The following is a 14,569-nucleotide window of genomic DNA, read 5'->3' on the forward strand; positions in this document are numbered from 1 at the left end:
CGAGATCGATTTCAATCAGAGCTTGGATATCTGCGACAATCTTGCCGCGATCACCTCGCTAACTTTCTGAATGGGTAAGTCCTTGACAGCGATGCCGGTCCAAAACCTGTCCTGCTCCAGCCCCTGCCAGATCAGCGCCTCCGTGCCCAGGATGACCTGCCACCCCTCCGCCTCGGCGAGGCCGCCGAGCTCCGTGTAAGGGGTCGGGTTGTAGCACATCTCCAACATGGAGCCCTTGCGCTCCTTGCGCAAGAAGGTGCGGACGACGTCGCGCGCCGTGTGCTCGGCGGGGGTGCGCGGGGCAAAGTCGGGCACGCACGCCACAATGGCGCCCGGGGCCTCGAGCCTCTCGGCCTCCTCGGGCGTGGCGACGTGCACGAGGCGGTCGCCGCCGTAGCCATGCGCCGTGCACTCGGCGACGACGGCGGCGACCTCGGCGGGGTCGCGGTTGACGAGGTAGATGCGCGTGGCGCGCATCCACTTGTGCAACGCGTAGACGGCGGAGCGGGCGGCGCCCCCGCCGCCGACCACCAGGGCCGGGCGGTCGTGGAACCGCGCGTCCGGATCGGCCACGTTCTGGTAGAAGGACTCGCGGATGCCCACGACGTCGGTGTTGGTGCCGCAGTAGCGGCGCGCGCCCGTCAGGGGGTCCTGCTTGAGGAAGATGGTGTTGCAGGCGCCGACCTCGCGGCACTCCTCCGTCAGCTCGTCCAGGTGCTTCATGATGGCCACCTTGTTGGGCATGGTCACCGAGGCGCCTGCGCATGGGAAGAAGTCAGCCCTTCTCTGTTCTCCTCTTCTTGTCCTAGTGGATGGGGACTGGATGCCTACCGTAGAAGTTGGGGTCTTTGATCAGCTGCAGGAACTGCGGGATGTCGGCAGACTCAAAGAGCTTCTGCTCCCATCGCAGCCCTAGCTCGCTGTAGATTGTCTTGTGGAAGAGCGGCGACATGGATGCCTGGATCTTGAGGCCAAAGAGGTAGCCATGGCGGTCTAGTTGCGTCTGTGGGCTGGAAGCAGTATTGCTCGTGTCTACGGCGGTGGTAGTCATGCTGTGAACTTGGATGGGCTAAAATGCTATAGACTTTTCGAAATGCGTTGCAGCTGGCTTTTGGGTTGTTTTTCTCTTTTTTGTCTACTGCTTTAGGCCCGTTACTCTAGTTTTTGGCCCGCCTTCAGTGTTTATACAAGCATAGGCAACTCTCCCTGCCCATTGAATACATGGCATTGGCGTCGCAAACTAAGCCCAGTAGTAGCAGTAGCGGTAGCGGCCCACCTCGATCCGTGATGAACATTTTACCATCTGCAGTCAGAATTGAAAGACGCACTCCACCCACGATCGCCACGGGATTCCATGCTGGTCAAAATGCCTCTAGTCGGGTCTCGCTCAGGGATCGGATGTGTTTCCGCAAGCAGAGCCAACCAGATTCACATTCTCTCCAATGTAAGGTGAAAAGGACGGAGTTTCTCTTTTCCCTTGCTCATCTGTGCCGAGCAGGTGGGAAAGACGAATCCGTTCTTTTGCCATCTTGGCGCAATCCTTTTTAAGCTTCGCGTTTATCAAGATTGGACGAAGGGCAGCTGGCGGGAAATAGCCGAGCACACACACCGCGTCTTGTCACCGGTTAAGTGTTCTTCCCGATACAACAGGGGTTTGTCATGGTAGTCCCGGGGAGCAAGTATCCAAGCTATTGGACGAATCAAGGCAGCCAAAGACGACACCGGTTTCTCCCAAGGAACGGGGACGCGGACGCGGGGGCATCTCCAACCAGTAGCCACACCACAGAGAATTGCCGTTGTTGTAGCGTCTTGGCCCCGCGAAAAATGGGAAATTTGGCTCTCCATCCCACACAACACACACTGCTTTGAATGCAAGGGATGCGCTGTGGATATCACCGTCGTTAGTGCAAGCGACCAGTCTCCGATTCTGTCCAGGCGACCGGACACCATGTGCGCTAGACGGAAATGGGTGAGGACTCGCCGCCCAGGGTTGAGGGAGACGGTGCCCTGACTCGGAGGACGGCAAGCCCAGCCAGCCAGTCATGCGTCGTGCTGCAGAGTAATCATTTTTCCATTGGAGGGCGGAAGAGGAAATCGTCATGTCCAAGATCTATTCCCGACCCCGGATTTCACGCCTCATCGCCCTCTAGCATACCGATGATAGCTGAAGAGGACTCGTTTCGGCACTTGGCAGCTTAACACAGCAAGGCTCGCTTTACCCCAGATCTCGCCCTGTCCGTCGTAGCTTTCTACTCCAGGGGTTCTGCGCTGTCAACAAACTGGGGCCCCAGATTCTTTCACTATCATTAATACCCCGGCCGCCTCGCCACGACCGGAGTTCTTGCCTTTGACTCAGATACCTTTCTCTGTCGCCAGTAGAGAGGAAAGCCCCAAGTGTCTCATCTTTTATCTGAGCGCCTTGGCTGGAAGCATTAGGCTATTGTTACGCCTTCTATACATCCTGGGCTGTCTCTCATATTCCTGCGCCAAGCTGCCATTGGGCGAGAGGTCATAAAAAGTCTTCCAACATGGTGGGACTCCTCCAGCTTAAGGAGGACAGGCCGACGCCCAAAGCCGTGTACAACTGGCGAGTGTATACGTGCGCGGCCATCGCCTCGTTCGCCTCCTGCACCATCGGTTATGACTCTGGTTCGTTTTGAAACTCTGCAGTATCTCGATTACTTGCACTGCCCCCGTGTGTACTCGCCGCTGACAACATGCCCTGCCTTACGAAACAGCTTTCATCGGCGGTACTCTGGCGCTGCCATCCTTCATGGACGAGTTCAACTTCAAGAGCCTAGACAAGGACGCCAAGGCTCTCCTGCAAGCCAACATCGTCAGCGTCTACCAAGCCGGCGCCTTCTTCGGCAGCCTGTTCGCCTACGTTACCTGCCACTTCCTCGGCCGGCGCAAGTCCCTCTTCGTCTTCTCCTTCGTCTTCGTCCTGGGCGCCGGCCTGATGCTGGGCGCCAACGCGGCGCGCGGCCTGGGCCTGATCCTCGCCGGCCGCGTGCTCGCCGGCTTCGGCGTGGGCGGCATGTCCAACATCGTGCCCATCTACTGTTCCGAGCTGGCGCCGCCCGCCGTGCGCGGCCGCATCGTCGGCATCTACGAGCTGGGCTGGCAGCTCGGCGGGCTCGTCGGCTTCTGGATCAACTACGGCGTCAACACCACCATGCAGCCGAGCCACACCCAGTGGCTGATCCCCTTCGCGGTCCAGCTGATCCCCGGTGGCTTGCTGGCCCTGGGCGCCCTCTGGCTGCGCGAGTCGCCCCGCTGGCTTTTCTCCAAGGGGAAGCGCGATCAGGCCATGGACAACCTGTGCTGGATCCGCGACCTCCCGCGCGACGACGTCTACATCATCGAGGAGGTGAACTACATCGACGAGGACCTCGAGCGCTACAAGCGGGAGGTCGGTGCGGGCTTCTGGAAGCCGTTCGCCGCTCTCCGCCAGCCCAAGGTCCAGTGGCGCTTCTTTCTCGGCGGTATGCTCTTCTTCTGGCAGAACGGCAGCGGTATCAACGCCATCAACTACTACAGCCCCACCGTTTTCAAGAGTATCGGCATCACGGGCACCAACTCGGCTCTGCTGACCACGGGCATTTTTGGCGTCGTCAAGACCGTCGTGACTTTTGGATGGTTACTGTATCTGAGTAAGTCTCGCCTGTCCTCCTCGCCCATTTACTGCCTGCTTATACTGACATCCTGCTCCTCTTCTAGTTGATCAACTTGGCCGTCGTAAGCTGCTCATGTACGGCGCGATCGGTGGAAGTCTCTGCATGTGGTTCATCGGTGCTTACATCAAGATCGCCGACACTGCAAACCGACCCGAGGGAAGCCCGCTCGACAGCGGTGGTATCGCCGCCATCTTTTTCTTTTACCTGTGGACATTTTTCTATAGTAAGTGCAGCCCGAATTCTTGTCCATATGTCATTGTAGTGCCTTATACTAATTGCGCATGTGTGTAGCCCCCAGTTGGAACGGAACTCCATGGGTTTTGAATTCCGAGATGTTCGATCAGAACACTCGAGCGCTGGGCCAGGCATCTGCTGCCGCTAACAACTGGGTATGTTTCAAACCCTCTCGCGCATCGCACAGAGTCCCCCGATCTATGAGCCGACTGAGCTAACTTGTCTGCAGTTCTGGAACTTCATCGTGTCCCGGTTCACGCCCCAGATGTTCCTCAAGATGGGCTACGGCGTCTACTTCTTCTTTGCGTCGCTCATGATCCTCTCCGTCGTCTTCACCTACTTCCTGGTGCCCGAGACCAAGGCGGTGCCGCTCGAGCACATGGACCGATTGTTTGCCATCCGGCCCGTCCGCAAGGCCAACGACGTCATCATGGAGGAGCTGCGAGTGCAGGACGAAGACTTCCGCCACGCCGTCGAGGGCGTCGACCTCTCCGAGAGAAAGGAGAAGGTGGAGCAGAAGGAGAACGTTTGAGCTAATAGATAGATAGAGTCCCCAAGTAGACACGAGGGTGCCGTTCCTTCTACCCCTTCTAAATAGGGACATTATAGCACTGCAAGATCTAGCGAGTATCGAAAATAACGAAAGCCATTGCTATAAATTGCACATTACTGTTTTGGATTTCCTGTAATAACCACTTTATTTGCTTAAGCACTATTTATTTATAATAACCTACTCGTCAGCATTAATATTAATTAAGTTCACCGTGCTGATGACTGTTATACGTCGTTCCGTTGATCAACATCTACTGACACATATTTGGATAACTTTCATCATAGGAACGAAGGGCTTCACTCTGACTCTCAATATCATCACTTTATCTTTCACCGATGAGTAGTCGTTCTTTAAAATCATTCTGATATGTTGAGGGTCATGGCTTAGACAGAGAAACGCTTGCTATAGAGAATAAAAACCGAAAACAATCTGACGGGGCAAGTGTAAGCAACCCCAGTACCTAGAGATCATTCACAATGAAGCCACCACCCTCTCCCCAGCACCGCCGCCGCCGCCCATCCCCATCGCCTTCTTCGTCACGAGCCCCGCCGCCTCCACCCTCTCGTCGTAAACCTCGTCCTCGACGCGAAGCTGCAAGTCCGCGACCAGCTTCCGCCAGGACACGGCGCCGCGCCGCGCCAGCTCGCGCGGCACGCCCGGGTCGCGGTCCGCCATGCGGCGGTGGAACAGCTCGACGCTGACCCAGCCCTCGAACCCCAGCCCGTGGAAGATGGCCCGCGCCACGTCGCGCACCGGCAGGTAGCCCCCGCGCTCCCGCTCCCCGTAGAACAGCCGGCAGTTGCGCGACCAGCTCATGCGCGCCGGCTGCGCCGCGTCGTAGAAGGCGTGCCCCGCCCGCAGCGGCGACGCCAGCCGCTCCGCGTCCACCACCTGCACGTAGAACACCTTGGCCACGTCGACCTGGGCGCGCAGGCGCGCGAGCGACTCACGCAGCGCCGCGCCGGCGTCGGGCGTGCAGCACGTCGGCGACGCCGGGTCCGCGTAGACGCGCCCCGCGATGTTGAAGGTGTCGAGGCACAGGCCGAAGTTGGGCCGGTCAATGGCCTGCACGATCTCCCAGCTGGCCTCCCAGGTGTCGGTGTGGGGTGCCGAAGCAGAGGGCCTCGAACACGAAGCGGATCGGCCGCTGCTGGGCGCCCGTGGGCAGGACCTTCTCCTCGGCGAGGCCCATGTCGGCGACCCGGCGCAGGTCGGCGACGATGCGGGCGCGGTCGCCCGTGCACTGCGATGCCGGCAGGAAGCTTGACGGGATCTGCACCATGTCGGTGCCCAGGGCCCGCGCCAGGCGGAACCAGAAGCGCAGCTGGTCGAGGCGGCGCGCCTGCTCGGCGCGGTCCAGGAGGCCCTCGTAGCCGGCGAAGGGCTGGAGGCAGAGGATGGCCAGGCCCCGCGACTGGCACATTTGCCTGATTAGGGCCGCGGCTTCCAGCTGGTTTTCCTCATCTGAGGCGTGGCCGAGTTGGTTGGCTATGTCGGCGAGATCTTCGTGGAAGAGCTCGATTCCCTTGTAGCCGTACGCTTGCGCCATGTCCAGCTTATGGGAGAAGGAGTGGCCGGCATAGCAGCGGCCCAGGGACATGGACGTGATGGCTAGTCTGCACGGCATCCTTTTCTGTGTTGTTGTTTCGATTCTGTGGTCCAAGGGTTCTGTGCTCTCTCCAAAGGGGTATGAAATGTATAAGATGGTCGACTCTGAAGGAAATATGAACTATTATAATATCTGATGGGTATTTGGAAGGTATGGAATCAAGATAGAAGCCTGCCTTTGCTGAGAAAGGGAAGGAGAACCGAATTATCTAATAATATAATAAAGAAAACGTACGGGCACGTGACCGGGGCGGCGGTGGTGCGGGTGGCAGGATGGCTCACGCGAACCCAAACGTTCTCACGTTATTTCCTTCCCAGCGCAAAGCTGCTCTGATTCTGTCCCGATATTTCAGAGAGTGGCGTGATATGCACGTTTCATCTGTCGACTCCCTTGAAGCACAAGGACTTGTGTAGATATGATATCACACAGAAGGAAGACGCTAAAGCCGACGGCGAGTGATACACGATAGGCCAATGAGTGGTCAAAGGGATGAACAGCGTTCAGATAGAGTCAGTAACGATCAAATGACAGATCAGTAGATGCAAGGGAGCATGGCGCATTTTGAGTAAAACGGGCATGCACATGTTACCGGTAGCTGTTCCCCGGTCGGTGGGCGGCGGGCACATTGTTCTCCTGGTGCTGCTGCTGCTGCTGCTCGGGACCCTGCGGCGGGCGCCAACACAGCACACAGGCGACTTGTCACTTACACCATGCCGCCCCTCGAACGGACCAGCGAGCGTGTACGCGTGTATCACAAGGAGCGATCGGAACAGTACCGCGGTGGCATGCCGTCGCAACCACGCGCCCGGGCCGAAGATAAGCGGGAGAGTGTTACTTCGGGTGGACGTCATGGTTGCTTGGGGATGGGATGGATGAATGCTGGAGAAAAGTCCCGGGTAAACACATACACGACCAAACCCCACCACTACCGATTCATGGCTGAACATTCACACCGCTAGGGGATTCCGCAGTTATGACTAACGAACGCATGCGGAATCATGGTGCATGGTGTTTCCCCTTATCTGGGATTCTGCCATGGAAATGTCATTCATTCCCTTATCCGTTTGATAGCTCATATTGGCAGTTACCCATGTTCCATTCCTTAGTAAGCTTCGGGGACTGACTTCTCAAATTTGCAGTTTTATGACCTTGTTTGGCCTGTCTGTTATTGGGTGCCGACTGTCAGATCGATAGATTAGGTTGTGGGTTGTGCTCAAAACTGTTTGCTTGAATGAGTGGTTATGGTGCTTGCGTGCATCTATGAAACCTTGCTACTCTAGTTCCTGACCGCCAATGTGGCGTTGCATGTTGAGCTTCTAGATGGTATGACACTTCGTTGTTTGCTACGTAGCGAACCCCCAAGGGAGTCAGATACCGGGTTCTTGGGTAACTGATATCATAAAGTGGCGTGACTCGGAGATCTCAATCAATGGCCCAATGGCTCGGCTAGATTGGGTTATCCACATATGCTTCGTTACAGTTCGTGTCGATAGCCGTGAAATCACGGTTCTTGTTCCGTTATATCCTCCAATCGCGGCTGCAGCTGCGGCTGGTTTGCCTCCCCCTGTTCGTCCGGGTACGACCTGAACACTTCCGCCCGCATCAGCCTCCTGGGGGCCCGCCGCCCCGTGAAGAGCTCGAACTGCGCGAACCCCTGCTCGGGCAGGATGTCGAGGCCGTCCATCGCCACCCAACCGCGATACGACTCGGCGCGAATCTGCGTCAGCAGGGGCGTGTTGAGGTACTTGTACGCATACTCTAGCACCACGCCCCCGGTCGGACTCTGCAGCCAAGACTCGGGAAGCGTGAAGTTGGGCGGTGGGCAGTCGCCCACGCTGTGAGTCGGGATACAAGACACGATCATGGTTGGTGGCCTGAACTCGGTGGGCCAAGCATCCTCCGTCGAGCGGAGAACGTGGAATTTGGTTTCGAAATCAGAGCCGGCGCCCAGTAGAGGGATATCGTGGCGAGCGAGAAGTCTCGAGAAGTGAGAGACGAGCTTCGTCGCGTTCTCAATCGTGCGGTTGTATATAGCAATGTTCCGCACACCAAGCTGTAGCATAGCGTAAACAGCTGCTCGTGCCATGCCGCCAGCTCCGATAACAAGTCCCGATGAAGTAGGCCGCACAGCGTTTGCAGGCGACAGCCCTCGTCGGATGCACGCCCTGACGCCGATCCAGTCAGTGTTCTCACCAAACAATGCTAATACTGGACCTGCGCGGTTCCTGTAGTGGAAGAATAGCGCATTGTCGGGAATGGTACCGTCTGTATTCAGCTGCCGCACCGGAATTAGAGTGTTGACAGCCCCAATGGCTTTGGCGTGACTGCTCAACGAGTGCGTCAGGCTGATAACCTCCACCTTGAACGGCAAGCCAATGGATGCACCGGCAAAGTGAGGATCGTGAATGAGGTCCCGTATGTTACTCAGGGAGTCTGTCGAGTAAGGCGTATAGGTGTGGGGGACCCCACAAGCTTTGAGCGCAATTGTATGCATAGCTGGCGACAGACTCCATCTCACGTTCGCACCAAAAACGAACAGCTTCATCGCATCGATGATGAAGGAAGAGTGAAGAGCGGATGTCGCTTGAAGCGCTGTAAGTGCGGGTGGTATGTATGAAGAGCCGGAGTCATCATCCTGGTGTTGATGTAGTAGTGGTTCAGGAATAACCGATGTAAAAATGCGATTGAAGCATTGTGAGTTTCTGCCTTTGGGCCCCGTATTGAACGCAATGAGAGGCAACTCGGATGGTCCCAGATCTCGGAGGGCAGACCGGAGCGAATTGATCTCAAAGTTGTCTTCAACTTGTATTGCTGGTCGTAAGAGACGCACGATGTCGCAATTGAGACTCCGGGCTTTTCTGTAGTATGAAGTCCAAACCGGGTCTGTCCATGCTGGCGGGTTCGACCTGATATTGACCGTACCAATTACCTTGCTGGATCTCGTCGATGCCATAATGCGATGGAACCAGCGGTCATCAAGCCTGAGATCGATAGTAATGTACTCTGGAGCTAACCGCAACGCATGCTGTAGGTGTTCCGTATACACCAACCTTTGAGCTTCGTTGACAGAGCCTTCGGAGGGCCAGACGACGTTTATGATAATGGGAATCACCGCATTTCGCCGAATATGCCCAACCACTCTGCTGATCTGGCTTGCGCGCTCCGGAGTCAGTCGAGAATCTTGGCCGGGCTGCACGAGAGCATCATCCACCACTATCTCAATGGCATCGACTCCAGTCTCGATATCCTCGATATCCAGTTGTTCTAGAATCAGCTTCGATAGCGGGACGGACATTGCGTATGTGAATTGGCGCTTTTCAGTTGGTATCGAGGCCAAAGGAAAAGCCGACTCCACATATGGTATAGAGCCCTCCGGCATGAAGATGGATAGATATTTCAGAAAGTGCCTCTCTGCTCGTTTCAGGGTCATGTAAGGAGTGGGAGACTTTTGCCCCGATTCTTTAACGACGGCAGTGGACTCGACCACGCTTGAATCCCCCTTTTGGGAGGCACTTCTGAGATGTTAAAAAACTCAAGATTGCAGCAAGCGCGGAACGTGGTGGTTGCGTAGATGAGCAATTCATGGAATTTTCTCTCGTCCGTCACCTTCAGATAGCTGGCGATGGATTTTGACTCTCTCATCACATGGACGACTGGATGAGAGACAGCGAAGTCCTCCAACAGGCTCTGCACGCAGCGTTCCATCCAGGACGAGACTATGATGCAATCTCGTCCATGGTTGACTAATATGTTCTGCAGTACTCCATATTGACGTCTTTGGCACTCCGTCGCACCGTATGTCTTCTTGAACGCGTGGGTTGAAAGGCCCGCGGCCTCTTGAAACGACTTCTCGGTGTCTATTATTCGTCTCTTCATGGCTGTGGAGGCAATGATTGCCAAGGTCGACTTTCCGGAGCCACGCATTCCCACCAAAACCACCGAGGCATTGGGTTCGAATCGCAACGTGGTGTTCTCGTAGGAAGATCGCAATGGCGGTGAGTGGCTGGAGGATCTTGAGCCATTGGTTGAAGGGTGTTGCGAGCCGGGAGCTGCGTCCTTCGTCTCTACTCTGCTTGGATAGAACCTAGGAGGCGTATCTAAAGACGAGTGCGGCCGGCTAGCTGGGGATTTGTTAGGCCGCTCGGCTGTATCGCGGTCTGCGTACAGTCCGTAGTATTTCGAGTTCGTCTCGTCGGCAGCCATGGCGGAGAATGGGCGCTTCAGTCCCATCGTGGGAGTGGCTGAGTGTAGGGGAAACATAGTCGTTCACGGGACGTTATTCTGGAGACATAGGGACCGTCGTCGTCATATCATACCGTAAAGGCATTGATTATTGGGAGTTGAGAAATTCACTTGTCAAAGAGTCCAGCGACTGTTACGGCAGCTGGGAGGGTTTTGACGGTCGGTGTGCCATGGACGAGGGCTGCCATCTGCCTGCGGGTTGTATAGATAAGGAGCAAGCAGTTGATCGTACGATGAAGTACGAGCAGACAAATGTGTATGTAGTCAGTCAAGTGCAAGGTATGCTTCGAAAAAGCATGTAGATCCGGATCGATGCTTGGGTGGTGGGATGGGATGCTCCGTCAGCGTATGCACAGAAAGGCTGGCTGGCTGGGGGAGATAGCAACTCGCCATTGGACCAATCTTCCCCGCCTGGAGCCAATTGCTCTCAGTTGCATTTGGGCCTGAGCTGGGGGGCTGCTGGGCCTGGGGTACGCGCTGGAGAAGAAGCCACTCTTTTGTCTTAGCGTGCCCACCCCTCACCCCGACTTATGGCTAAACATTTAACCGCCAGTACTTCTCGAGTTCTGTCGTCCTACCCTGTCTCTACCCCAGGTTTCTTCCCCACTGAAAGACAGCATGTCGCAATCTGAATCTGAATGCCCCGAGACTTGCGTGTCTGAGACTGCGTTGTTTCTTGTCTCGGCTACGTGACGAGCCTTGGACTGCAATCAGAACGACAAAACGAGGAAATTGATGTCCAACTCTGCCTTCGACAGGGGTCCCAATTCGAGCGACATAGGCAGCTCTGGCAGTACCATGCCGAGTCGTCCACGGTGCGTCTGATCCGCCAATTGACCGCCATGTTGGGAGAGAACGCGAGCGCCATCCCGACGACGTACAGTTTGGATGTGCGGGCACAGCGACCACGATACCACAGCTAGCCACATGCCATTATGCCTCCAGACATGAGTGCGACGACGGGGAAGAAACGCCAAGCGAGCGAAGCCGACCCAGACAAGCCCGGTCCTAAACCCAAAAACTCACCACCCGCCCCGAAGCGCCAGAGAGTCTCGAGAGCTTGCGATCAATGCCGAAGCGCCCGTGAGAAATGCGACGGCATCCAGCCCCTCTGCTTTCCCTGCGCGTCGCAGAACCGCTGCTGTACTTGGGAGGAGCCCAAGAAGAAGCGCGGCGTGCAGACGGGCTACATTCGTACATTGGAGTTGGCCTTGGGATGGGTGTTTGACAAGATACCCGGCTCGGAGGAAGCGTTGCATGCTATGCTCACCCATGAAGGGGGCAAGGGCGTTCGTTGCTTGTCGGGAAGGATTCCGGGTCTGGCAATCGTCTTCACAGAAGATGGCGGAAGAGCAATGTTCATAAGGAGATTGAGCGCGTTCTTTCCGGCGGAGATGTCCTCGACGCGAAGACTGAGAAGCCCTCTTCTGCAAATGGGGACTCAGACAGTGGCGATGACACAGACTTGCCGTATCAATATGCTAGGGACCAGTTGGTTTCGGCCACCGGGGCAGGTCCCGTGCCATTTGCGAGGCCCTCGGAGACACCGGAGCGAGCAAAGGCAGCAACCACCCATCTGCCGCCCCATTGCTGGCGCCTTATGGATATATACGTCTCTTATACGCATTGCTGGTTTCCAGTGTTGGACAAAGTCTCCATGCAAAAGACTTCGTACCTTTACAAAAACGGGGGACTGGAGCTATCGCCCAACGAACCTGACTCCGCAGCCCATGCCGAATTATGGGCAGCCCTAGCATTGGCTTCCTATCAAGAACAGGCCTGTCAACAGGGAGTCGAAGACAGCAAACACATAACGCAATCGGTGTGCCCCATGGAATTTTACCGCATTGCGCGGTCCTTGATACCAAACGAGGACGGCAACTTCGAGGTGCGGCACGTAACTGCGTTACTGGTTCTTATCTTGGTCAATATTGGCCTCAAAAAACTTGACCCAGCCTGGATACTGATTGGATTGGCAAGTCGTTTGATCATCCATCTACAAAAGCAACCCGGTATCAAGTCCGAATGCGCCTGGCGGCTACACCGTACTTACATGGGCTGTTTTATTCTCGACACTATTCTATCAATACGCTTGGGCCGAACCCCCATTTACGGATAGAAGAAAACCCAGGGTCTTTCCCAGATTCCCTTTCCGTCGAAGAAAATGAGCGGGAAGAGTGGGATGGCTGGATACCCTGCCCTGACTTTGGACCCCAAACAACACCTCATATCACTTCTCGGAGCCCATCCCATTCTTTGAGCACCTTCAACTCCCTCTATGAGATTCATAGAGCAATCTCATCCAACCTTTACCCCTCTCTTGGCTCCGTTGCTCACCCGAATGAGCCGTTCTCTCTGCAGGTTCAACGAGGCATTGCACTTCAACAGCAACCTCGAAGTACATTTGCCAATTATATAACGAATGGCGGAAAACCACCTATTCTATTGCCATCACTGCCAGTTCTTCGCCTGGCTTATCTCAGCTTGGAATCGCAACAATACCCGTCGTCAGCCCATTCGGCCATGTCGATTCTGGATTGCCTCGAAGATCACTTCGGGGCTTTTGGCGCATGCAGTGCGGCGCCTCTATTTTCCATTTATATGAGCATAGTTTCTCAGCATAATGGCCTTGATCGCTTGAACTCGGTGGAGAGATCCCGGTGGACAGATGCGGCTTTGACCGTTGAATCTGTTTGGGGTGCATCGATAACATCCCCGTCACCGCCCCAAAGGTCCCAACCACGGTCACAGTTTGAGTCTTTCACGGCCACAAGCCATCGAAGTATTGGTAGCTCGGAATTGGTTAATAGCCAGTTACCGACCCCAGCATCGTACTACGCCGAGAAGCTTCCGAACATGTCGCAGGCAATGCTTGGCGAAATGTACGGTCAGGCGGGACCCTCTGCTGTTCCTAATGTAACAACAGCAGCGCCGGCTCATCGTCAGCAGTCCCTCGGCCTCAATAACCAACTCAACTCGCCGACCAACACCAATAGTGCGTTTGCCAACGTGGCCGCGATGGAAGGCATGGCGGTGGCGGGCATGCCTTCCACCCCGCACTTTCCCATGCACGGGCGACAGAGCTTCAGCAGTGGGACGTTCGATTACGATGCTATCCTCGACGACATCGCTTCTCTGGACAGGACTGACAGGATGGAATCGGATCCGCAGTTCATGACCAATCTTGGCTTCGCTCCGGGGAGTAGCCTCGCTGATGTTTTCACTCAAGATTTCATGGGATACACATGAAGACATTTGCTGGAAAGTTGGGCTTCGCTGGCTTTATCCACCGTAATGGCCCAAGATTGGATTCTATGGCCGTCTGTCCTCAATCTATCGAACTTCGTGTCCACCCCTTGGAAAGCCCCCAGATATGGGTTGGATTCAGCAGGGTTGTGTTGCAATGATGCAACGATCAGATGCGAAGCTATTGGAGTTTGGTTGGGGTTTAGCACGGCAGCAAGCTCTCCGATCAATTGTATGAACCATGAGCGAATTTCAAAGTCCCGCTATCCAATTGGTGTTGTCGAACTCGGAGCCAACCGCCCAAGTTGAGCTGAACAGCCTGCTATCTATACCGTCGGACGAACGGGAACCTAGGGAGATACCAATAACAGGGCTCGCCTCAGAAGAGACGACCGCAGCCAGCTTACATGGCTGTGTATATATGATGTAGATACATGCGGAAGCACACCTGTCGCGCAGGGAGCGCGATGAGACCCTGATGGGTCATTTGAACGCGAGAGTTTGGTTTAGCAGGTTATTCATAGACCTATGTATATAGCTGACCAAAAGCCTCGGAAGACTTTCTTGCAGGCTCCTCGTTACCAGTTAATATTTAGAGTAGAGCACAGAACGTGCAATATGAATGCTACCTATGCTCGTAAATATACAAGAGTTGTAATGCCTAAAGCTTGATAGCGGTTTCGGAACATACACCAGTGACGGCAGGTGCAATGAACATTTACCAGCTATGTAGCAAGCAAAAGCTTCTTATCCAGTCCGCGATGACTTTATTACTGTGGTAGCGCAGACAAGAAAATGACAAGAGGATTACATTACATTGGTCTGTTCAACAGCGACCTCTGCGTAGCGTATGCCAACGTGTAATAAGACCGACCCTTTGGGCTGGTAATGAAAATTTTATAGTATGCAGCTTCGACACGGATCCTGACATCCTTCAGCCGGGCCGCCTGCGGGTGATCGTAATCATACTGTGCTGCTGGGTTGACAAAGTGGAATTTATCTTGTCAG

The 14,569-nt window shown here is 55.3% G+C and overlaps 5 protein-coding genes across 5 annotated transcripts; 2 read left to right on the plus strand and 3 right to left on the minus strand.

The window, feature by feature from the left end:
* Window positions 1-15: 15 nt before the first annotated feature.
* Window positions 16-1,051, minus strand: PG998_010701 (uncharacterized protein; the record flags this gene model as incomplete). Its single annotated transcript, XM_066877517.1, has 2 exons — window positions 16-758; window positions 832-1,051. 2 exons carry the CDS (start codon window positions 1,049-1,051, stop codon window positions 16-18), a joined length of 963 nt encoding a protein of 320 aa, XP_066726571.1.
* A 1,477-nt stretch (window positions 1,052-2,528) lies between these two features.
* On the plus strand, window positions 2,529-4,443 carry PG998_010702 (quinate permease; the record flags this gene model as incomplete). The annotated part of the gene is made up of 5 exons (XM_066877518.1): window positions 2,529-2,649; window positions 2,739-3,653; window positions 3,721-3,900; window positions 3,969-4,066; window positions 4,141-4,443. 5 exons carry the CDS (start codon window positions 2,529-2,531, stop codon window positions 4,441-4,443), a joined length of 1,617 nt encoding a protein of 538 aa, XP_066726572.1.
* A 492-nt stretch (window positions 4,444-4,935) lies between these two features.
* PG998_010703 (dehydroshikimate dehydratase) lies at window positions 4,936-6,091 on the minus strand (the record flags this gene model as incomplete). The annotated part of the gene is made up of 2 exons (XM_066877519.1): window positions 4,936-5,529; window positions 5,597-6,091. The coding sequence occupies 2 exons, from the start codon at window positions 6,089-6,091 to the stop codon at window positions 4,936-4,938; spliced, it is 1,089 nt and encodes a 362-aa protein (XP_066726573.1).
* A 1,483-nt stretch (window positions 6,092-7,574) lies between these two features.
* Window positions 7,575-10,276, minus strand: PG998_010704 (uncharacterized protein; the record flags this gene model as incomplete). The annotated part of the gene is given in 2 exon segments (XM_066877520.1): window positions 7,575-9,572; window positions 9,587-10,276. The coding sequence occupies 2 exon segments, from the start codon at window positions 10,274-10,276 to the stop codon at window positions 7,575-7,577; spliced, it is 2,688 nt and encodes an 895-aa protein (XP_066726574.1).
* Window positions 10,277-11,250: 974 nt separating this feature from the next.
* PG998_010705 (uncharacterized protein) lies at window positions 11,251-13,564 on the plus strand (the record flags this gene model as incomplete). The annotated part of the gene is made up of 3 exons (XM_066877521.1): window positions 11,251-11,537; window positions 11,594-12,360; window positions 12,447-13,564. The coding sequence occupies 3 exons, from the start codon at window positions 11,251-11,253 to the stop codon at window positions 13,562-13,564; spliced, it is 2,172 nt and encodes a 723-aa protein (XP_066726575.1).
* Between the last annotated feature and the right edge of the window lie 1,005 nt (window positions 13,565-14,569).

This window comes from Apiospora kogelbergensis (genome assembly GCF_038363985.1).
Source record: "Apiospora kogelbergensis strain CBS 113332 chromosome Unknown utg000007l_segment0_segment0, whole genome shotgun sequence".
Lineage (NCBI taxonomy): Eukaryota > Fungi > Ascomycota > Sordariomycetes > Amphisphaeriales > Apiosporaceae > Apiospora > Apiospora kogelbergensis.